Raw genomic sequence first — 16,634 nt, forward strand, 5'->3', positions numbered from 1 at the left:
GATCCATTTAAAATTTTTTTAAAAAAAAAAACGAGAATAAGTTGTGATCTTCTTTAAGCAACGATAAACTCCCGGGAAAATGTGAATGGGCCGAAAATTTTGCTACAACGATGATAGTGAAATCATGGAACTTGAGCTCACCACATCTTTTGTTTAAGGTCCTTGTTTAAGATCCGCTAAGACTTTTTTATTTTTTGGCAAAAAAATCCGTTTGACTGGCTTTTTAAAGATCCAACGAATTTTTTTTTGGACCCCCTTACCAAGATTTTTTCAGCCCTTATACACTTCTTTGCAGAGGTTATTGTAGAGAAACCTGAGTCCTGATCAAATTAGAAAGAAATAAGTTGAACACAGTAATAATGCCACAATTGCAGCCAGAAAAAATGAAATCTACCAAAAAAAATTAGATTATTTTTCTTTAAATCGCAACCACAATGGCAATTGGCCAACTAGTTACTATAACGACATATATCACAAGTGTTTGGAGTTATTAGACCCAAAATTTCATTAATTCTTATTACAAGTACATGTCATCACACGATAGCGCGATAGTCTAAGAAGCATAAGCTTGTATTTAATAATTGGATGAAAAGCTAAAAGCTAGTGAGATTACCTTTTTTCGGTATGGCTATGGTCCGATATGTTCTGCGGGCATATTCTCAACTATTGATCCACTCTTGCGATGAAAATGTAGTTCACACTTCACTGTCATAACTTTCTATTCACCTGGTAGTGTCTTGCTTAAGGTTACCAAGAACGGACAATATCTAAGCAGAATGCTGCGGACAAACACTTACATGTCAGCGAAAATGGATACCACTTCCAAGTTAATCTCGAGGGATAAGACAAGTAGTTCCTTCCCGTAGAATCCTACTGTATTGCTTCTAACATTGTTTTTTTACTTTATTACTAAAAGCATAAACTGCAAAACGCTTGATTGTTTTATAAGGAGAAAATACCTTAACGTCGCCAAATTTTCGAAGTTGGCTCAATATCTCAGTAAAATCTGCAGGAGGTGGGCATGTAAACTGTATGTTCTTCTTTGTATATGGATGTGTAAACCTACAAAAGATTTGCCGGCATGGGTAAGGAATAAGCATTACTAAACATATCACTCGTCATTTGAAAAGGAAATATCATATCAAGTACAGGTCTTCACCCTACCCAAGAGCTAAAGCATGGAGACAAGGCCTCTTGAATCCAGAGACCAGCTTTGAGAGTTGACCATGACAGCTAGAGGGAGTTTTAGACCGAAGCAGTGACAAAGCCATGCTCTTCGCCCCTCCATACACCTCATCGCCTAATAGAGGAATACCCAAGTACTTCGCATGTGCACGTATCTACTTTGGAAACAGGGAGGAGCAACCGTGAGCGAATTATGCAGATGTTGAAGGGAGTGATGACAAAGCACAATAAAGTAATATAATTGATGCTATACTTGTCAACATTTCAGAAATAGGATACGTCTGCCAATTATAAACTTAAAAACCATCTGTGATTCCAAGTTGGTTCTAAAAATGTCCTAACAAAGACGGATCTGACAATCACATTGACGATGGCGTGATTAAAAAAAAAAATCCAAAAACCAATTATGTTGAAGCATCTGTGGCCGTTGATTAAAAGTTTTGAGTAGCTATCGTGGACAATTGAGTGTACAACATTAATTGTAATAGTCTTAAGTGTAATAATTGTTACAAGTGGGTTAGTCGGTGATGGCTTAGGTGTATAAAGCTAAGTAAGCGGTGTAAAGTCATTTTGTGAAGATTTTTGGGAATGAAATTTTGTATCTTCATTAATTTTCTGGATAGGAGAACGTACATATAAATAGCAGAGAAGAGAAGAAGAAAAAAAAAAACATTCCCTGTAATCAAGCGAATTAATGTGTGCTGACCTACTTAAAAGAGAAAACGGGAAACACCTAAAATATACTTCTATTCTAGGAAACATATCACACTAATTACAGCAATATAATACCAATTTACAGCTGTGAAATCCTAGAAACTAGGCAAGAATCTTCGGTTTTCCACACTCCCCCTCAAGCTAGGTTATAGATGTTGAGTAAACCTTGCTTGGAATTAAGATCCTCGAATGTCTTCTTTGGTACAGCCTTAGTTAGAATATCTGCAGTCTATTGAGTAGTTGGGATATACAGAAGAGATATTACGCCGGCCTTTATCTTCTCTTTGACAAAATGTCTATCAATCTCCACGTGCTTCGTCCTGTCATGAAGCACTGGGTTCTTTGCTATGCTGATGGCAGACTGATTATCGCAGAACGTTTTCATTGGTTCAGTGAAAGGGATTCTTAGCTCAAACAATATTCTTCTTAACCATATTCCCTCACAAATGCCGTGAGCAAGGGCCCCGAATTCTGCTTCTGCACTGCTTCGAGACACAACTGATTGTTTCTTGCTCCGCCAAGTAACCAAATTTCCCCAAACATAAGTACAATATCCTGAGGTAGATCGTCTGTCAGTTACTGATCCGGCCCAATCAGCATCAGTGAAAATTTCAATCTCCTTACTCGCAATCTTTTTGAAAAATAATCCAAGACCCGGTGTCATCTTTAAGTATCTCAGAATCCTGTATACAACCTCCATGTGTTCTTCTGTAGGATTGTTCATGAATTGACTTACCACACTCACAGCAAAGCTAATATCTGGTCTAGTATGTGTGAGATAAATAAGTTTCCCAACCAATCTTTGATATCTCCCTTTGTCAATCGGAGCCCCATCATTCTTGCTTCCCACCTTTATTGTAGAGTCCATAAGCGTGTCAGCTGGTTTGCATCCTAGCATTCCTGTCTCTTTCAAAAGGTCTAGTACATACTTCCGTTGAGAAATAGAGATTCCTCTTTTTGATCGTGCTACTTCCATGCCAAGAAAATACTTGAGATTACCCAAGTCTTTAATCTCGAATTCTTTGGCTAAGAAGTTCTTGAGTTTGAGTATCTCTTCATCATGATCTCCAGTTAGGATAATGTCGTCAACATACACAATGAGAATAGCCTTCTTCCCTGAGGATGAGTGTTTAACAAACATAGTATGATCGCCCTGACACTGATCATACCTGAACCTTTTAACCGCCTTAGTAAATTTTTCGAACCATGCTCTAGGTCACTGCTTGAGTCCATACAGAGATTTCTTGATTTTGCAGACTTTATTGTTGGTTGCTGAAGTGTCAAAACCTGGGGGTATCTCCATGTATACTACTTCTTCTAGATCTCCATTAAGGAAAGCATTTTTCACATCCAACTGGTAGAGATGCCAATCTAGGTTGGATGCTAGTGAAAGCAACACACGAATTTTATTGACAATGGCTACAGGAGCAAAAGTCTCCTGATAGTCAATCCCGTAAGATTGAGTGAATCCCTTTGCTACAAAGCGAGCTTTGAATCTGTTGACACTCCCATCTGCATTATGTTTTACGGTAAAGATCCATTTACAACCAACAGGACGTTTTCCTGGTGACAATTCAGATATTACCCAAGTTCTATTCTTTTCAAGAGCACTGATTTCTTCCCAAATAGTTGTCTTCCACTTTGGTACACTGAGAGCTTCATGTATTGTGCTAGGAACCTGTATCTTGTCAAGATTGCTAACAAATGCACGGTGACTAGGTGATAATCCTCCATAAGAGACAAAATTATAGATGGGATGATTAGTGCAAGACCTTGTGCCTTTTCTCAAGGCTATATGCCCATCAAGATCATTATCAGTAAGATCACTAGGAGCAGGACTGGGACTAGTGTTACCTGGTGAATTCTGAGTTTCTAGATTCGGATTGGATTCATGGCCTTGATCAGGTGGCTGCAGTTCTTTCCCTCCTTGAGTCTTGTTTCTCCTAGTATAGACACGTAACTCATTTGTTACAGGTTGTGTGAGACATTGAGTTGTTTGGAGTTCTGTTTGGGACTCAAGTTCGGATTGGACAAGAGGTATTGGACTCTGATTCTGATTTGGTGGAGGTAACTGGATTGGAGATGGAGTATGAGCACCGGAAGACTAACACATCAATAGCCCAAAACGGATATTCTTGAATAGATTTCTCCCCCTGAATATTGGTTTTGGGGTAATAAGGTTGTTGCTCGAAGAAAGTGACATCCATGGAGTTGTAGAACTTTCGTGTAACTGGAAAGTAACACTTATACCATTTTTTAATGGAGGAGTATCCGACAAAAATACATTTGAGGGCTTTAGGATCAAGTTTTGCTACGATGTTGTACATGTATGTGGACAAACACAGAACAACCAAAGACTTTCATTGGAAGAGTTGACAGGACATGGGTGTTAGGAAAGGAACGGAGGACTTGGTAAGGTGTTTGAAATTTTAGGACTCTAGAAGGCATCCTATTAATTACGTAAGCAGCTGTTAAGACTGCCTCCCCCCAGAAAAATTTGGGAACATGTGTGGTAAACATTAGAGACCAGGCAACTTCGAGAAGGTGTTTGTTTTTCCTTTCGGCAATACCATTTTGTTGGGGTGTGTCGACACATGAACTTTGATGGACAATGCCCTGATTTGCAAGATAATCACTCAAAAAAGTCTCAAAATATTCATTTGCATTATCAGTTTTCAACACTTGTATTTTGGTTTGGAATTGTGTCTGGACCATAGCGTTGAACTTCCTGAATATATTACCGACTTCTGATTTTTCTTTCATGAGAAACAGCCAAGTAATCCTTGTGTGATCATCGACAAATGAAATAAACTACCTAGTTCCAGTAATATTTTATATCTTAGATGGCCCCCACACATCACTATGAATCATTGAAAAAGGATGAGATGCCTTGTAAGGTTAGATGTGGTAAGAATTACGAACATGTTTGGAAATTTGACACACTTCACAAAGAAAGTCTTTTGGGTTTTTATTCATGAATAAGGATGGAAACAGTTTTTTGAGGTATATAAAATTGGGATGGCCTAAACGATAATGCCATAACATGATTACATCATTCTTATTGGAATTCTTAATAGAAATAGATTTTTCATTGGACTGACTTGTGGACTCAACACATACTGCATTGTGAGTTTGTCTTCTAGGAGATTCATCAACTTTGAGAAGATAAAGACCCGAGCACACCTTAGCACTGCCAATCATCCTCCCCAAATCCAAATCTTGAAATTCACACACATCCGAGAAAAATTTAGTAACACAGTTATGTTCTTGAGTGAGTTTGCTTACTGACAAGAGATTACAATCCAAATTGGAAACATGAAGGACTGAGTTTAGTGTTAGATCCTTTGAAATAACGATAGAACCTGTTCCAGCAACTTTAGAGTGGGATCCATCAACAATTTTTATTGTAAGATTGTTTTTGGTTGAACTGTAATTTCGGAAGAGAGTGGCATCTCCCGTCATACGGTCAAATGCACCGGAATCAACAATCCACAAACCTGTTTCTCCTGAATTTCTTTGCATCACCAGTGCAGCCCCATTGGTGTCAAACATATCCAATTGCTGCCAATGGCGGGAGAGGAGATTGTAATATTGGGTGACAAACAATTCTCCTTGACAAAGATCGTGGAGGATAGTTTCAATCTCAAATATCTCCGAAGTGTTTTCTTTACTCGAGTAAAACTCCTTTGCTGCATCCCAAATTTCATGAGCCGTGTCATAGAGCAAAAGTTCTCACCAATTTCGTTAGTCATTGAGTTGACTAACCAAGACATGACCATATTATTCTCGGTCTTCCAGATTCTGAATTTTGGATCTCCTGCCTTTGGTGGAATGACTTCACCGGTGAGATACTCTGTCTTTCCTTTCCCGCAGATGTACATCTTGACGGACTGCGACCATTAAAGGTAGTTGTTCCCATTCAGTTTATGACCTGTAATGGGAAGAGAGATGCCATCGTGATTGCTGGGAATGAGGATTTCAGAACCGGGTGTATCCTTGGACGAGGGTGAGGCTTGTTTTCTTGTGTCCATGTTGTTGTTTGGTAACCGGAAAGAGGAGTTTTCTGAAGGGTTTAGGGACGGCAAAGGTCTCTGGAAGAAAGGTTCAGAGGCTGCTCTAATACCATGAAGATTTTTGGGAATGAAATTTTGTATCTTCATTAATTTTCTGAATAGGAGAACGTACATATAAATAGCAGAGAAGAGAAGAAAAAAAAAAACATTCCCTGTAATCAAGGGAATTAATGTGTCGACCTACCTAAAAGAGAAAACGGGAAACACCTAAAATATACTTCTATTCTAGGAAACATATCACACTAATTACAGTAATATAATACTAATTTACAGCTGTGAAATCCTAGAAACCAGGACAAGAATCTTTGGTTTTCCACATTTTGTAATAGAACAAACAAAAACTTAGAGAGAGAAAGCCTTGGCAGTGAGATTTCTAGTGAGAGAATTAGAAAGCAGCAAGTCTGTAATTGTTGAAGCAAGTCAAAAATAAAGTTCTCAGTTTTCTTCTTCATTCTTGTGTGAGTTCTTATGAGTTTGGTTTGCTGAGTCTGTGGTTCTTGGTTACAACTGTAACAAACTGGTATCAGAGCCTTGCTCTGAGAATGAAGAATGACAATGGCAAAGTTTGATATTGAGAAATTCACAAGAAAGAACGATTTTGGTTTATGGAGGTTGAAGATGCGAGCACTCCTAGTTCAACAAGGACTTAAAGACGCGCTGGGAGGAGAAAAGAATCTGTTGTCGTCCTTATCGGAGCCAAAGAAGAAGCAGATTATGGATAAAGCTCATAGCGCGTTGATCTTGTGTCTCGGAGATAAAGTTCTGAGGGAGATTTCGAAAGAAAAATCTGCGGTGGCGATCTGGGCAAAGCTCGAAAGCCTTTACATGACGAAATCGCTGGCTAATCGGTTGTTCTTGAAACAAAGGTTGTAAACGTTCAAAATGCCGTCGGGAAGAACAATTGAGGAGCATCTGGACAAGTTTAATAAGGTAATTTTGGATCTTGAAAATATCAATATTAAAGTCGATGATGAGGATCAAGCATTGTTACTGTTGAAATCCCTACCCAGTGCCTATGAAAACCTCTCAAATACATTGGTTTATGGGCGGGATAGCTTGACATTGGAGGAAGTTCAAACTGCCCTAATGTCCAAGGAGCTCAAAAAGAAATCTGAGGCAAAGGGGGACGGATCTGGGGATTCATCAAGCGAGGGATTATTCGCAAGAGGAAGATCAGAGGAGGGAATTCAAGAACAAGTATCAGTCATCAAGATCCAAGTCAAAAGGAAAACTAAAGTGTTTTATCTGCCACAAGGAGGGGCATTTTAAACGGAATTGCCCTGAGAGAAATAAGAAGAAGCCCAGTGAAAAGACTCAATCAGATAGAGATGCAGATGTTGTTTCTGAAGGTTATCAAAGTGCAAAAGTCCTCACAGTGGCAGATACAGATGCAAGGAATGAATGGGTCTTGGATTCAGGGTGTTCATTTCACAGGACACCTCATGAATCATGGATTTCCAATTACAAGAAACAAGATTTTGGGTAGGTCCTTCTGGGAAATAATGTAAGGTCTTAAGAACTGACACTATTTCAATCTTGATGGCAGATGGATGTGAAAGAAGGCTCCAAAATGTGAGGCATGTTCTAGAGTTAAAGAGAAACTTGATTTCTCTAGGAATGCTTAACTCAGAGGGATTCACATTCAAGGCAGAAAATGAGAGATTGGAGGTGGTAAAGGGTTCCATGGTGTTCATGAAAGGAACTAGGGTAAATGGCATGTATCTGCTCCATGGCAAGATTGTGATTGGAAGTGCTGCAGTGGCCTCAAAGGTGATTCAAGACCACACCTCACTCTGGCTTCAGATTGGGACATGTCAGTGAGAGGGGGCTTCAAGAATTGGGAAACTAGGGAGTGCTGGAAAAGGAGAAGATGAAGAAACTAGACTTTTGTGAGCACTGTGTTTGGAAAATCTTGCAGAACCAAGTTTGGGATTGGAGAACACCGAACAAAGGGCACACTGGACTATCTGCATTCAGATTTATGGGGGCCTTCAAGAATTGTGTCTATAGGTGGAGCAAGATATTTTATGTCTGTGATTGATGATTACTCTCGTAGAGTGTGGGTATTCATTTTGAAAATAAAGATTTAGCGCTGGAAACTTTTAAGCAATGGGTTGTTTTGATTGAGAATCAAACTGGTAAGAGGATTAAAAGGCTTAGGACTGACAATGGATTAGAGTACTGTTCTGGAGTGTTCAAAGAATATTGCAGTTCAAGGGGATTGCTAAGTAGCTTACAGTTGGGGGTACTCCACAACAAAATGGTCATGCAGAGAGGTTCAATAAGACTATTTTGGAAAGGGTAAGATGTATGTTTTTTGTCTCTGGACTACCTAAGACCTTTTGGGCAGAGGCAGTTAAAACTGCTTGTTATTTGATTAATAGATGTCCATCCTCAACAATACAGTTTAAAACGCCATTAGAAATGTGGTCTGGAAAATTTGACAGCTATGAAAACTTGAAAGTGTTTGGGTGTGTGGCATGTGCAAACAAGGTAAGTTGGAACCAAGGGCAAGGAAGTGCATTTTTCTAGGGTACCAAGATGGTGTAAAGGGCTTCAGACTTTGGAATGCTGGAACAGAAGAGCCCAAGATTATCAGCAGGGTGTAACTTTTAATGAGACTCAATTTTATAGACTTGAGGCTGCAGTCAGATAGAGGAATTAAGTAGACATCTGATGAGGGAATAAAATTTAAGGTGGAGCCTTTGGAGCAAGCTGGCATAACTCAAGCTAAGACAAGTTTAAATGGAGATCAACCATCAGTAGGAGGATCAGATCAGCCATCAGTAGGAGGATCAGATCAGCATGAGTATTGCTTAGCCAGAGATAGACAGAGGAGGGACATAAGACCGCCTAGCAAGTACGGGTATGTAGACCTCACTGCCATTGCATTGAATGTAGCAGAAGAAATCAATGAACCTGTTAGCTATGAACAAGCTATTAACAGTCCAAAAAAAGAACGATGAAAGCAGGCAATGAAAGAGGAAATGGATTATGTGGGAAACGCAATCTATTGATTTTGTAAATAGGATATATTAAGAAAGTTTGAAATTTATATTTTGTATCCTTAGGATTAAGGTAATCAGTTAGTTTCTTGATATCCCATGAATAATGGGATAAGGTGTAATCTAGGAGATTCTACTTTTATATATAAAACCCTAAGAGGGCCGGCAGTATAAAATTAATTTCAGAGAATAAGAAATATTTTTTCTTCTCCTATTTTTCCACATGGTATCAGAACCTTAAGGCTTGAATCTCTGGGATTAATATTTAGCCTTCATCGCCGGAATTGGTCTCTTGTTCGACCTTCATCACCGGAATTGTTTCCTTGTTCGACCTTCATCACCGGAGTCATTAGATAGCTGTCTCAAGGGAAGGTTGCTATCAATTATCACGGTTGCCGCCAGAAATTGTTCCAATCAAATCGACCTCCATCGCTGGTGGAGTCTGCAGTGTAGGACTAGCCTTAATTGCCTTCAAAACTGCTTTGGAAGATGTCGGAGGTGGTAGAAACAACCGCTGCAACGTCGCTGGATGAGACAGAAAATGGACGGTCTCAATAGGTTGGAGAACTGCAGAATATGTATGCTGCCTATAGACTGAATGGGCCTGTCCTCTTGCATCAACATTGCTCCCAACACACTGCCCGAAGCTTCAGTCTCAACAACGAACTGCTTCGAGAAGTCTGGCATGGCCAGAACCGAAATTCGAGTCATGGCCAACTTGAGCTCGTCAAATGCTCGGCCTGCTTCCTCCGTCCTGACAAATCCCTTCTTCTTGAGCCGCTGCGTTAGTGGCCGTGTGATCATCCCATAGCCCTTGACAAACCGCCTGTAGTAACCGGTGAGCCCCAAAAATCCTCGCACCTCCCAGGCGTTGCTCAAAGGGGGCCAAGAGGTAATTACCTAAATCTTGGAAGGGTCGGCAGCCACTCCACGAGCTGAAACGATGTGGCCCAGGTATTCTAATTGGGGCTGGCCGAAACAACATTTCCTTTTATTGGCAAATAACCGTTCGCACTACAAAACTTGGAGGACCACGGAGAGGTGTTGGCGGTGCTCCTCCCATGAGCAGCTGTACACCAAAATGTCGTCGAAGAACACAAGAACAAACTTCCGAAGATATTGACGGAAGATTCTATTCATGAAGGCTTGGAAAGTGGCCGGGCTGTTCGTCAAGCCGAAGGGTATGACGAAAAACTCATAATGGCCCTCATGCGTTCAAAAAGCCGTCTTCTCAATGTCGGCCTCATGCACCCTGATTTGGTGGTACCCTGTTCGCAAGTCCAATTTTGAAAACACTACCGCCCCATTGAGTTCATCGAGCAATTCGTCGATCATTGGAATCGGAAACTTGTCAGGGATCGTGACTTGGTTCAGCGAGCGATAGTCTACACAGAAACACCAGCTTCCGTCTTTCTTTTTGACTAAGAGGACCGAGCTGGAGTAAGGGTTGCTACTGGGCCATATGATACCGGAAGCCAACATGTCTATCACCAACCATTCTATCTCTCCCTTCTGATTTTGCGGGAAAATCGGTAAGGCCGAACATTGGGCGGATCGGTGCCCTCCCTCAGAAAGATCCTGTGGTCCCGTCCCCGGTGTGGTGGCAGCCCCGTGGGATTATCAAACACCTCCTCGAATCTGTCCACCACCATCTGCACCTCCTCCGGTACCGCTCTGTGCTCCTTTTCCGGCTGCTGCATCGAGAGTTCACATACTTCAACCAACACCCCTGCTCCGGCCGGAGACAGTGCCCTGACTAAGGAACTCATCTTGACCAGTGCATAACACAAACTTGGGTCACCACGCCAAACCACCCAAGTTGGCCCTGCTCGGAATTTCATTAGGAACTTACACCAATCCGCCAGTACCTCTCCAAGGGTGCTGAGCCACGACACCCCTAAGACCAAATCAACCCCGCCCAATTCGAAGGAAAAGAAATCCTCCACCACCAAGTGACCTTGGATCCAGACACTAACTTCCCGACAAATTCTCGATTGCTTGACGCTCAACCCATTGCCTACCAAAATATTGTGACTTACCGTGGAGTCCATTGGCAAGTGCAGCTCGCGTACCACTGTTTTCAAGATGAAGCTGTGGGTGCTGCCGCTGTCCACTAGCACCACGACCTCCCGGCCACCGATTCGTCCCCGAAGCTTCATAGTGTTGGAGGAGGACACCCCCCGCATCGAGTTTAAAGACAAATCCACCTTTGCGTTCGAGATCTCCTTTCCTTTGTCCTCCACCGCCAACGGCTCCTGGCCATCCTCACTGTCCTCCCCCGATTCGTCACCTTCATCTGCCAGAATGAGAACCCGTAACTGCCGATTCTTGCATCGGTGTCCCGGGCCAAACTTCTCGTCGCATTTGAAGTAGAGCCCTCGGGCCCTCCGTTGCTGGATCTCCTCCTTAGTGAGCCGCCGGTACGCCGCCGCCTCGCCAGAAGGGGGATTCGACCCTATTCCACTACCCAACCGAGCTCCATGCCCTAGCACCGCCCTATGTTGAGGTTTGGATCGAAGGGGGCCCTCGGGTGAGTAGGAACCCGTGTTGCGGCCTTCAGAGGATCCCCCAAGCGCCCCAAATACTCGGATCTAGGCCCACGGCCCATTCTATTCCTTCAAACCCGATCCGCTGCCTCATTGCGAGCCTCCACCTACTGGGCCAGATCCATCATCTCATGATTGGGCCGGTGCATCTTCAGTTCAGCCCGAATATCCTCCCTGAGCCCATGAAGGAAAGCCCCTTTGAATATGGCTTCAGGGACTCCCTGCATCTGCGCCGCCGTTGATTCAAACTCATCCCAATATTCTGCCACCGACGTCCACTGCCTGAGAGCCATCAGTTGCTCCACCGGGTCGACTTCCCTGGCACGACCGAAACGACGCAGCACAGTCGCGCGAAGTTCACGCCAAGATCTGAACGGTTCTTGCACGTCTGCCCATTGGAACCATCCCAAAGCTCTCCCCTCCATGCGTACCAAAGCCACCACCACCCTCTCTTCCTCCTCCACGTCATTCACAGCAAAGTACCAGTCGACCCTAAACACCTATCCTTGGGGGTCTTCTCCCTGGAATATTGGCATCTCTAGCCTCCTTCCCCAGTGTTCAGCCCATCCTCGGCAGCGGTGGTGTCTCCTGCATGTATTCCCGCTCGTATCGCCGGGGTGCTCGGAGGCGGAGGCGGCGACACTGGCCGAATGTTCGGGCCCAGCCGACGAAGGTCGGGGAATCGCTGCTGACCCGCGTCAAACCGTGGTGGAGGGTGTGGGTTTCGCTGGAGAAGGTCCGCTTGCCGGAGCAAAAGATTCTCCAGCTGTCGTACCGATCCCGATCCCTGTACCTCTCCCATATGGATGCCAATCTCAGCCATCTCTTCTTGGAGTTTAGGGAGAGGCTCTGTCAAAGCTTCCACAATCTGCAGCGCCTCATAAAACATATCCATTCGCTGTTCGAGCCGAGACATCTCCTCCTCCGGTGGTCGTTCGCCGAAAGCGTCCGCCATGGATCAACCGCTATGATACCAAATTGTTAGGTCCCTGCACACTCAGATAATTCCCACAGTAGAGAGAAATTGCTTGAAAATGGGTCAAGTTCTTTTTATTAATTCTCACTAACGAGTTCCCTGAGAGAAGGATTCCTTTCTCAGGGAAGATACAGAAGGAAATAGAAAAGGAAAAGTAGTACAAGTGGGAAATTTGAGGTTCCCCTGCCTCCAATGGTCTGCTAACAGAAATGACTCAATTCACAGACAACTCTCTCACCCCTCCTCTAGTGTCTAAATACCCCCAAGCTAACAACTCGTAAGTAACTTGACACATCAGCACCCATTTCCCATATTTCCACTTCCCTCCCCTGTTTCCTGCGATTTCCCCCTACGGCCCCTCTTCCTAGCATAGACCAACGTAATAGGAGGCCTAACAGAAAGACTTGGCAGAGAGATTTCTAGTGAGAGAATTAGAAAGAAGCAAGTTTGTAATTCTTGAAGCAAGTCAGAAATAAAGTACTCAATTTTCTTCTTCATTCTTGTGTGAGTTCTTATGAGTTTGGTTTATGGTTCTTGGTTACAACTGTAACAAATTACAATAAGGAAGAATGGCTTAGATATAACATCTGCAGAGTTGGTGTACTTAAAAATAAGAAAATCTTCGCACCAGTTAGAAAATCTCACCAATCCATGCCATACATTAAATGAAATGATATCTAACGGTGACCCGAAGTTGATGACAGATGACATGCATTGTCTTACCGTTTTGCTGTAGAAACTCAAATTCTTTCTTTGATAGAGAAGCAAAGATACATTGCCCACACAAATTAGGTATGTCTCCAAGTTGAATTTGGTAGGCAATGAGAAGTATATACTAATTTGTTTCAAATTATGCAGAATAATCGGTGCCCAACACAATGGTTTCACTACATGGTTTCAATTAACTTATTTATGAAAGTTTCTGAAGTGTGCACTCACCTGATGGGTGCGCCCAGTTTCTAATCTCCACTCAACCAATGCAGAACCACCAGCAGCAAGTATTTCAATTACTTTATACCTGCAATGATTCAAACAACTCTAGCATGTATCAGAGCCCAAAAAGACTTGACTTCCAAAGTTCCAATTTACATGGAGCCTAGGAACTCAACAATGGATTGTATACAAGTAAGAACATCATATGAAATTCCCACGACAATTATCATTGGACTACCTGTCATGTGTGAAAAATTTATATATAGCACAGAAACGAAAGTGACACTCATACAAACATAAATAAATATACCAATATAATCATTGAGTAAACTGCATTTCCCCTTAATCAGCGTAGACAAGCGTGATCTAATTTTGAGATTGCAACTAGATTCAAAGATCACACAGCGAATACCATTAATAACAATGGAATAGTTTTAGATCACACTGATACAGGAACAAAAGGTTTTCTTCCAATAGCAATGTGGTAAGAATCCTAAGGACTGAAACACCTAAAATCATTTCATTAAGAGTGTTTTGAGGTCAATTTATGGAACACAAGCTGATTAGTTTCATGGCAAGCCTAATTACTTTTTAATCAGACTCAAGCCATAAAACAAATTCAGCCATATTACATATGAAACTACAGAGAAACACAATAATCAGTTAGAATTGTCCATTAATAGTTAAATTCAAGGACCAAGATAAACCTCATAATCCATAGCATGATCATTGGTAGAATGAAGGACCATAAATCACCTACTAGCAGCATGTCGAGCTCGTTTACTATTAGTTGCTCCTGGTATAGCAGCCATACGAATCCGATTATTTGGATCACGACCGATTGGAACCTCAATATGTCCAGAAAGTTGGGAGGGCACACCTGAAGTAAGACTAACATATACTCTATGTATAGTGTGCAACTTGAATTGTTCAGATAAATGCGCATGAGAATGTTCATCCTGTCATCAAAGCATGAAAAATTAGAACTGCCAGAACTTTACGTCAGTCTCACTATGAAATGGTAAACATTGACATTAGTTGTTCGCTACCTTTGCAACAACAAGCAACCCACTAGTGCCTTTGTCTAATCTGTGCACAATTCCAGGACGCACTGATGCTCCAGAAATGCTAGCATCCATAGACATTCCCCTGAATTCATCATCACAAGTATCCTCATCATCAGAAAGACTTTCCTGGTGTGAAAATGCAATTGTAGGAAGACTACAATGATGAAGAATGCCATTCACAAGTGTGCCTTTAGCATTGCCTGGTGCTGGATGGACAACCTAAACCAAAGGAAAGAAAGTGACTTAATATGTCAAAATTTCTATCCACATTGACATCTATAAGGATTTATGAAACCAGGAGTCGATCAATTTCTCGATCTGGTTATTAAAGGATGGCACTTGGAATTGCTAGATTTATTTATGAAACTTTAAATCACTAAATTATTTATTTTCGACTGTTTTGCTTGCGTTTTTCTTTTAAGGATGGGAGCCTAGAAAGACAATTGCAGCCATAGTGAGGCAAGAGTAACACAGGTAGAGAAACCGTGCTTTAAGATTTTGCTTTACACATTTGTTTTCCTCCATTTCCTTTCAGCAAATTCAGCATTGCATCAACACCTTTGAAAAATACTTTAATACAAAATCCAATGGAGCAGGTAATCAAGCACAAAACCTTGTGTTTTTACTTTTTAGCCTCGATGTGAATCTAAAGTCTTAACCGTGAGGATAGTCAGCAATTCCCTCCAACATTTATAAATACAATGACCTGAAGATAAATGTTTGACATGAATCTCCGTAAGGTTTCTCAAAATTTTTATTCCTCCAAAAAATAAGAACAAACAGTCTTTAGTCGATCTTAAACAAGGACCTAAACCTTGACCGCAAGGTTTATCAGCAATTTTTTTTTTTTTTCACTCCAGAGTCCAAACAAGCAGTCCTATGGTCAGATCTTACTGTCCACAACATATAAACTTCAATTCGGAGAAAATTCCTTTTTCCGATCCTAAATATAGTTTGCCGAGAGCTTGAAACGCAGCTCGTTAGAAGAGTGAAGGCCATACCATGTGTGGAGGTTTGTTGACAACCAGTACGCTATCGTCTTCATGCACAATTTCTAAAGGAATATCCTCAGCTTCAGCCTTCAACGGTTGCAACTCAGAGATTGTGCAATCGATTTTGTCGCCAGTTTTCACATTCTGCGAAACCTGCAATATTCAAGCAATCGAGTAAAACCTTGAAGAAATAGACAATCATAAACGAATCTGAGGAAATAACGGAACTACCTTATCGACGACCTGGCCGTTAACCCGAACGAGGCCCAATCGGATGCTAGACTGCACGCGAGCCCTGCTGATTCCGCTAACGCGAGAAGAGATCCAAGAATCGAGCCTGACCTTGCCGGAATCGACCGCGACCGTCGCCTCCAATCGCACGCCGGCGAAATTAGGCCTGACGCCGGCGAGAACCTCTTCGTTTCGGTCGGAAATTGAGGCGCCAGTGAAACTAGAACCGGCTCTAAAGGAAATCGGAATCCGAGGAGGAGATTGAAAGGAAAAGGAAGACGATGCAGAGATTCTAGGGTTTGGAGGAAGGAAGAAAAGGAAGAGAGAAGGAGAGGAGAGAAAAGCTTTTGTGGAGGAAGATAAGCCAGACAGGGAGAGCATTTTATACCCTGCGTTTTACTTTCAGAAGGCTTGTATATTGTGATTGTAAAAGAAAAAGGGAGGGAAGGTAACGGCGTATCCTTTTATATGGGATTCATGTGTATTTTACTATTTTTCGTGTTTGTTTTACTTTTCTTTTTATTTTATTTTATTATTTTAACGGTTGTCGATATAACATATTGGCCTAATTTAGTAGTGTTGTAGATTTTAAAAAAATTACTTTTAGTTGTGTTGAAAGAAGAAACAGTTTTTATAAAAGCAGTTGAATGTTTAGTAAATTATAATTATAGTAGTTGTGTTGATTTTAAAATCAACGTCATAACGTTTGATAAATTATGAGGTTAAATTGTTGTGGATAGTTAAAAATTACAACTATATTATATTATACTATAATATAATATATAATTACAATATAATATATATTTATTATTATATTTAATATAATAAAAACAATATTATTATATAATATATTATATATTATGATATAGAATATAATAATATTATTAAAATAATAACTGAAATAATTAAAAA

At 41.4% G+C, this 16,634-nt stretch overlaps 1 protein-coding gene across 2 annotated transcripts; it reads right to left on the bottom strand.

The window, feature by feature from the left end:
* Positions 1-30: 30 nt before the first annotated feature.
* LOC21397460 (RNA pseudouridine synthase 2, chloroplastic) lies at positions 31-16,131 on the bottom strand. Of its 2 annotated transcripts, XR_002902514.1 has the most exons (9): positions 15,723-16,131; positions 15,501-15,644; positions 14,482-14,718; positions 14,189-14,391; positions 13,439-13,517; positions 1,165-1,340; positions 960-1,062; positions 614-779; positions 31-320 (listed from the first exon to the last, which is right to left on the bottom strand). XR_002902514.1 is itself a non-coding variant. In XM_024167984.1 (8 exons), exons 1-8 carry the CDS (start codon positions 16,101-16,103, stop codon positions 768-770), a joined length of 1,335 nt encoding a protein of 444 aa, XP_024023752.1. In that variant the 5' UTR covers positions 16,104-16,131; the 3' UTR covers positions 340-767. The 2 variants fall into 2 exon arrangements, 1 of the variants encoding a protein (XP_024023752.1); XM_024167984.1 differs by lacking the exon at positions 31-320 and having other exon boundaries at positions 340-779.
* Positions 16,132-16,634: the final 503 nt, after the last annotated feature.

This window comes from Morus notabilis, unplaced genomic scaffold, assembly GCF_000414095.1.
Source record: "Morus notabilis unplaced genomic scaffold, ASM41409v2 Scaffold396, whole genome shotgun sequence".
In the NCBI taxonomy this organism is placed as follows: domain Eukaryota; kingdom Viridiplantae; phylum Streptophyta; class Magnoliopsida; order Rosales; family Moraceae; genus Morus; species Morus notabilis.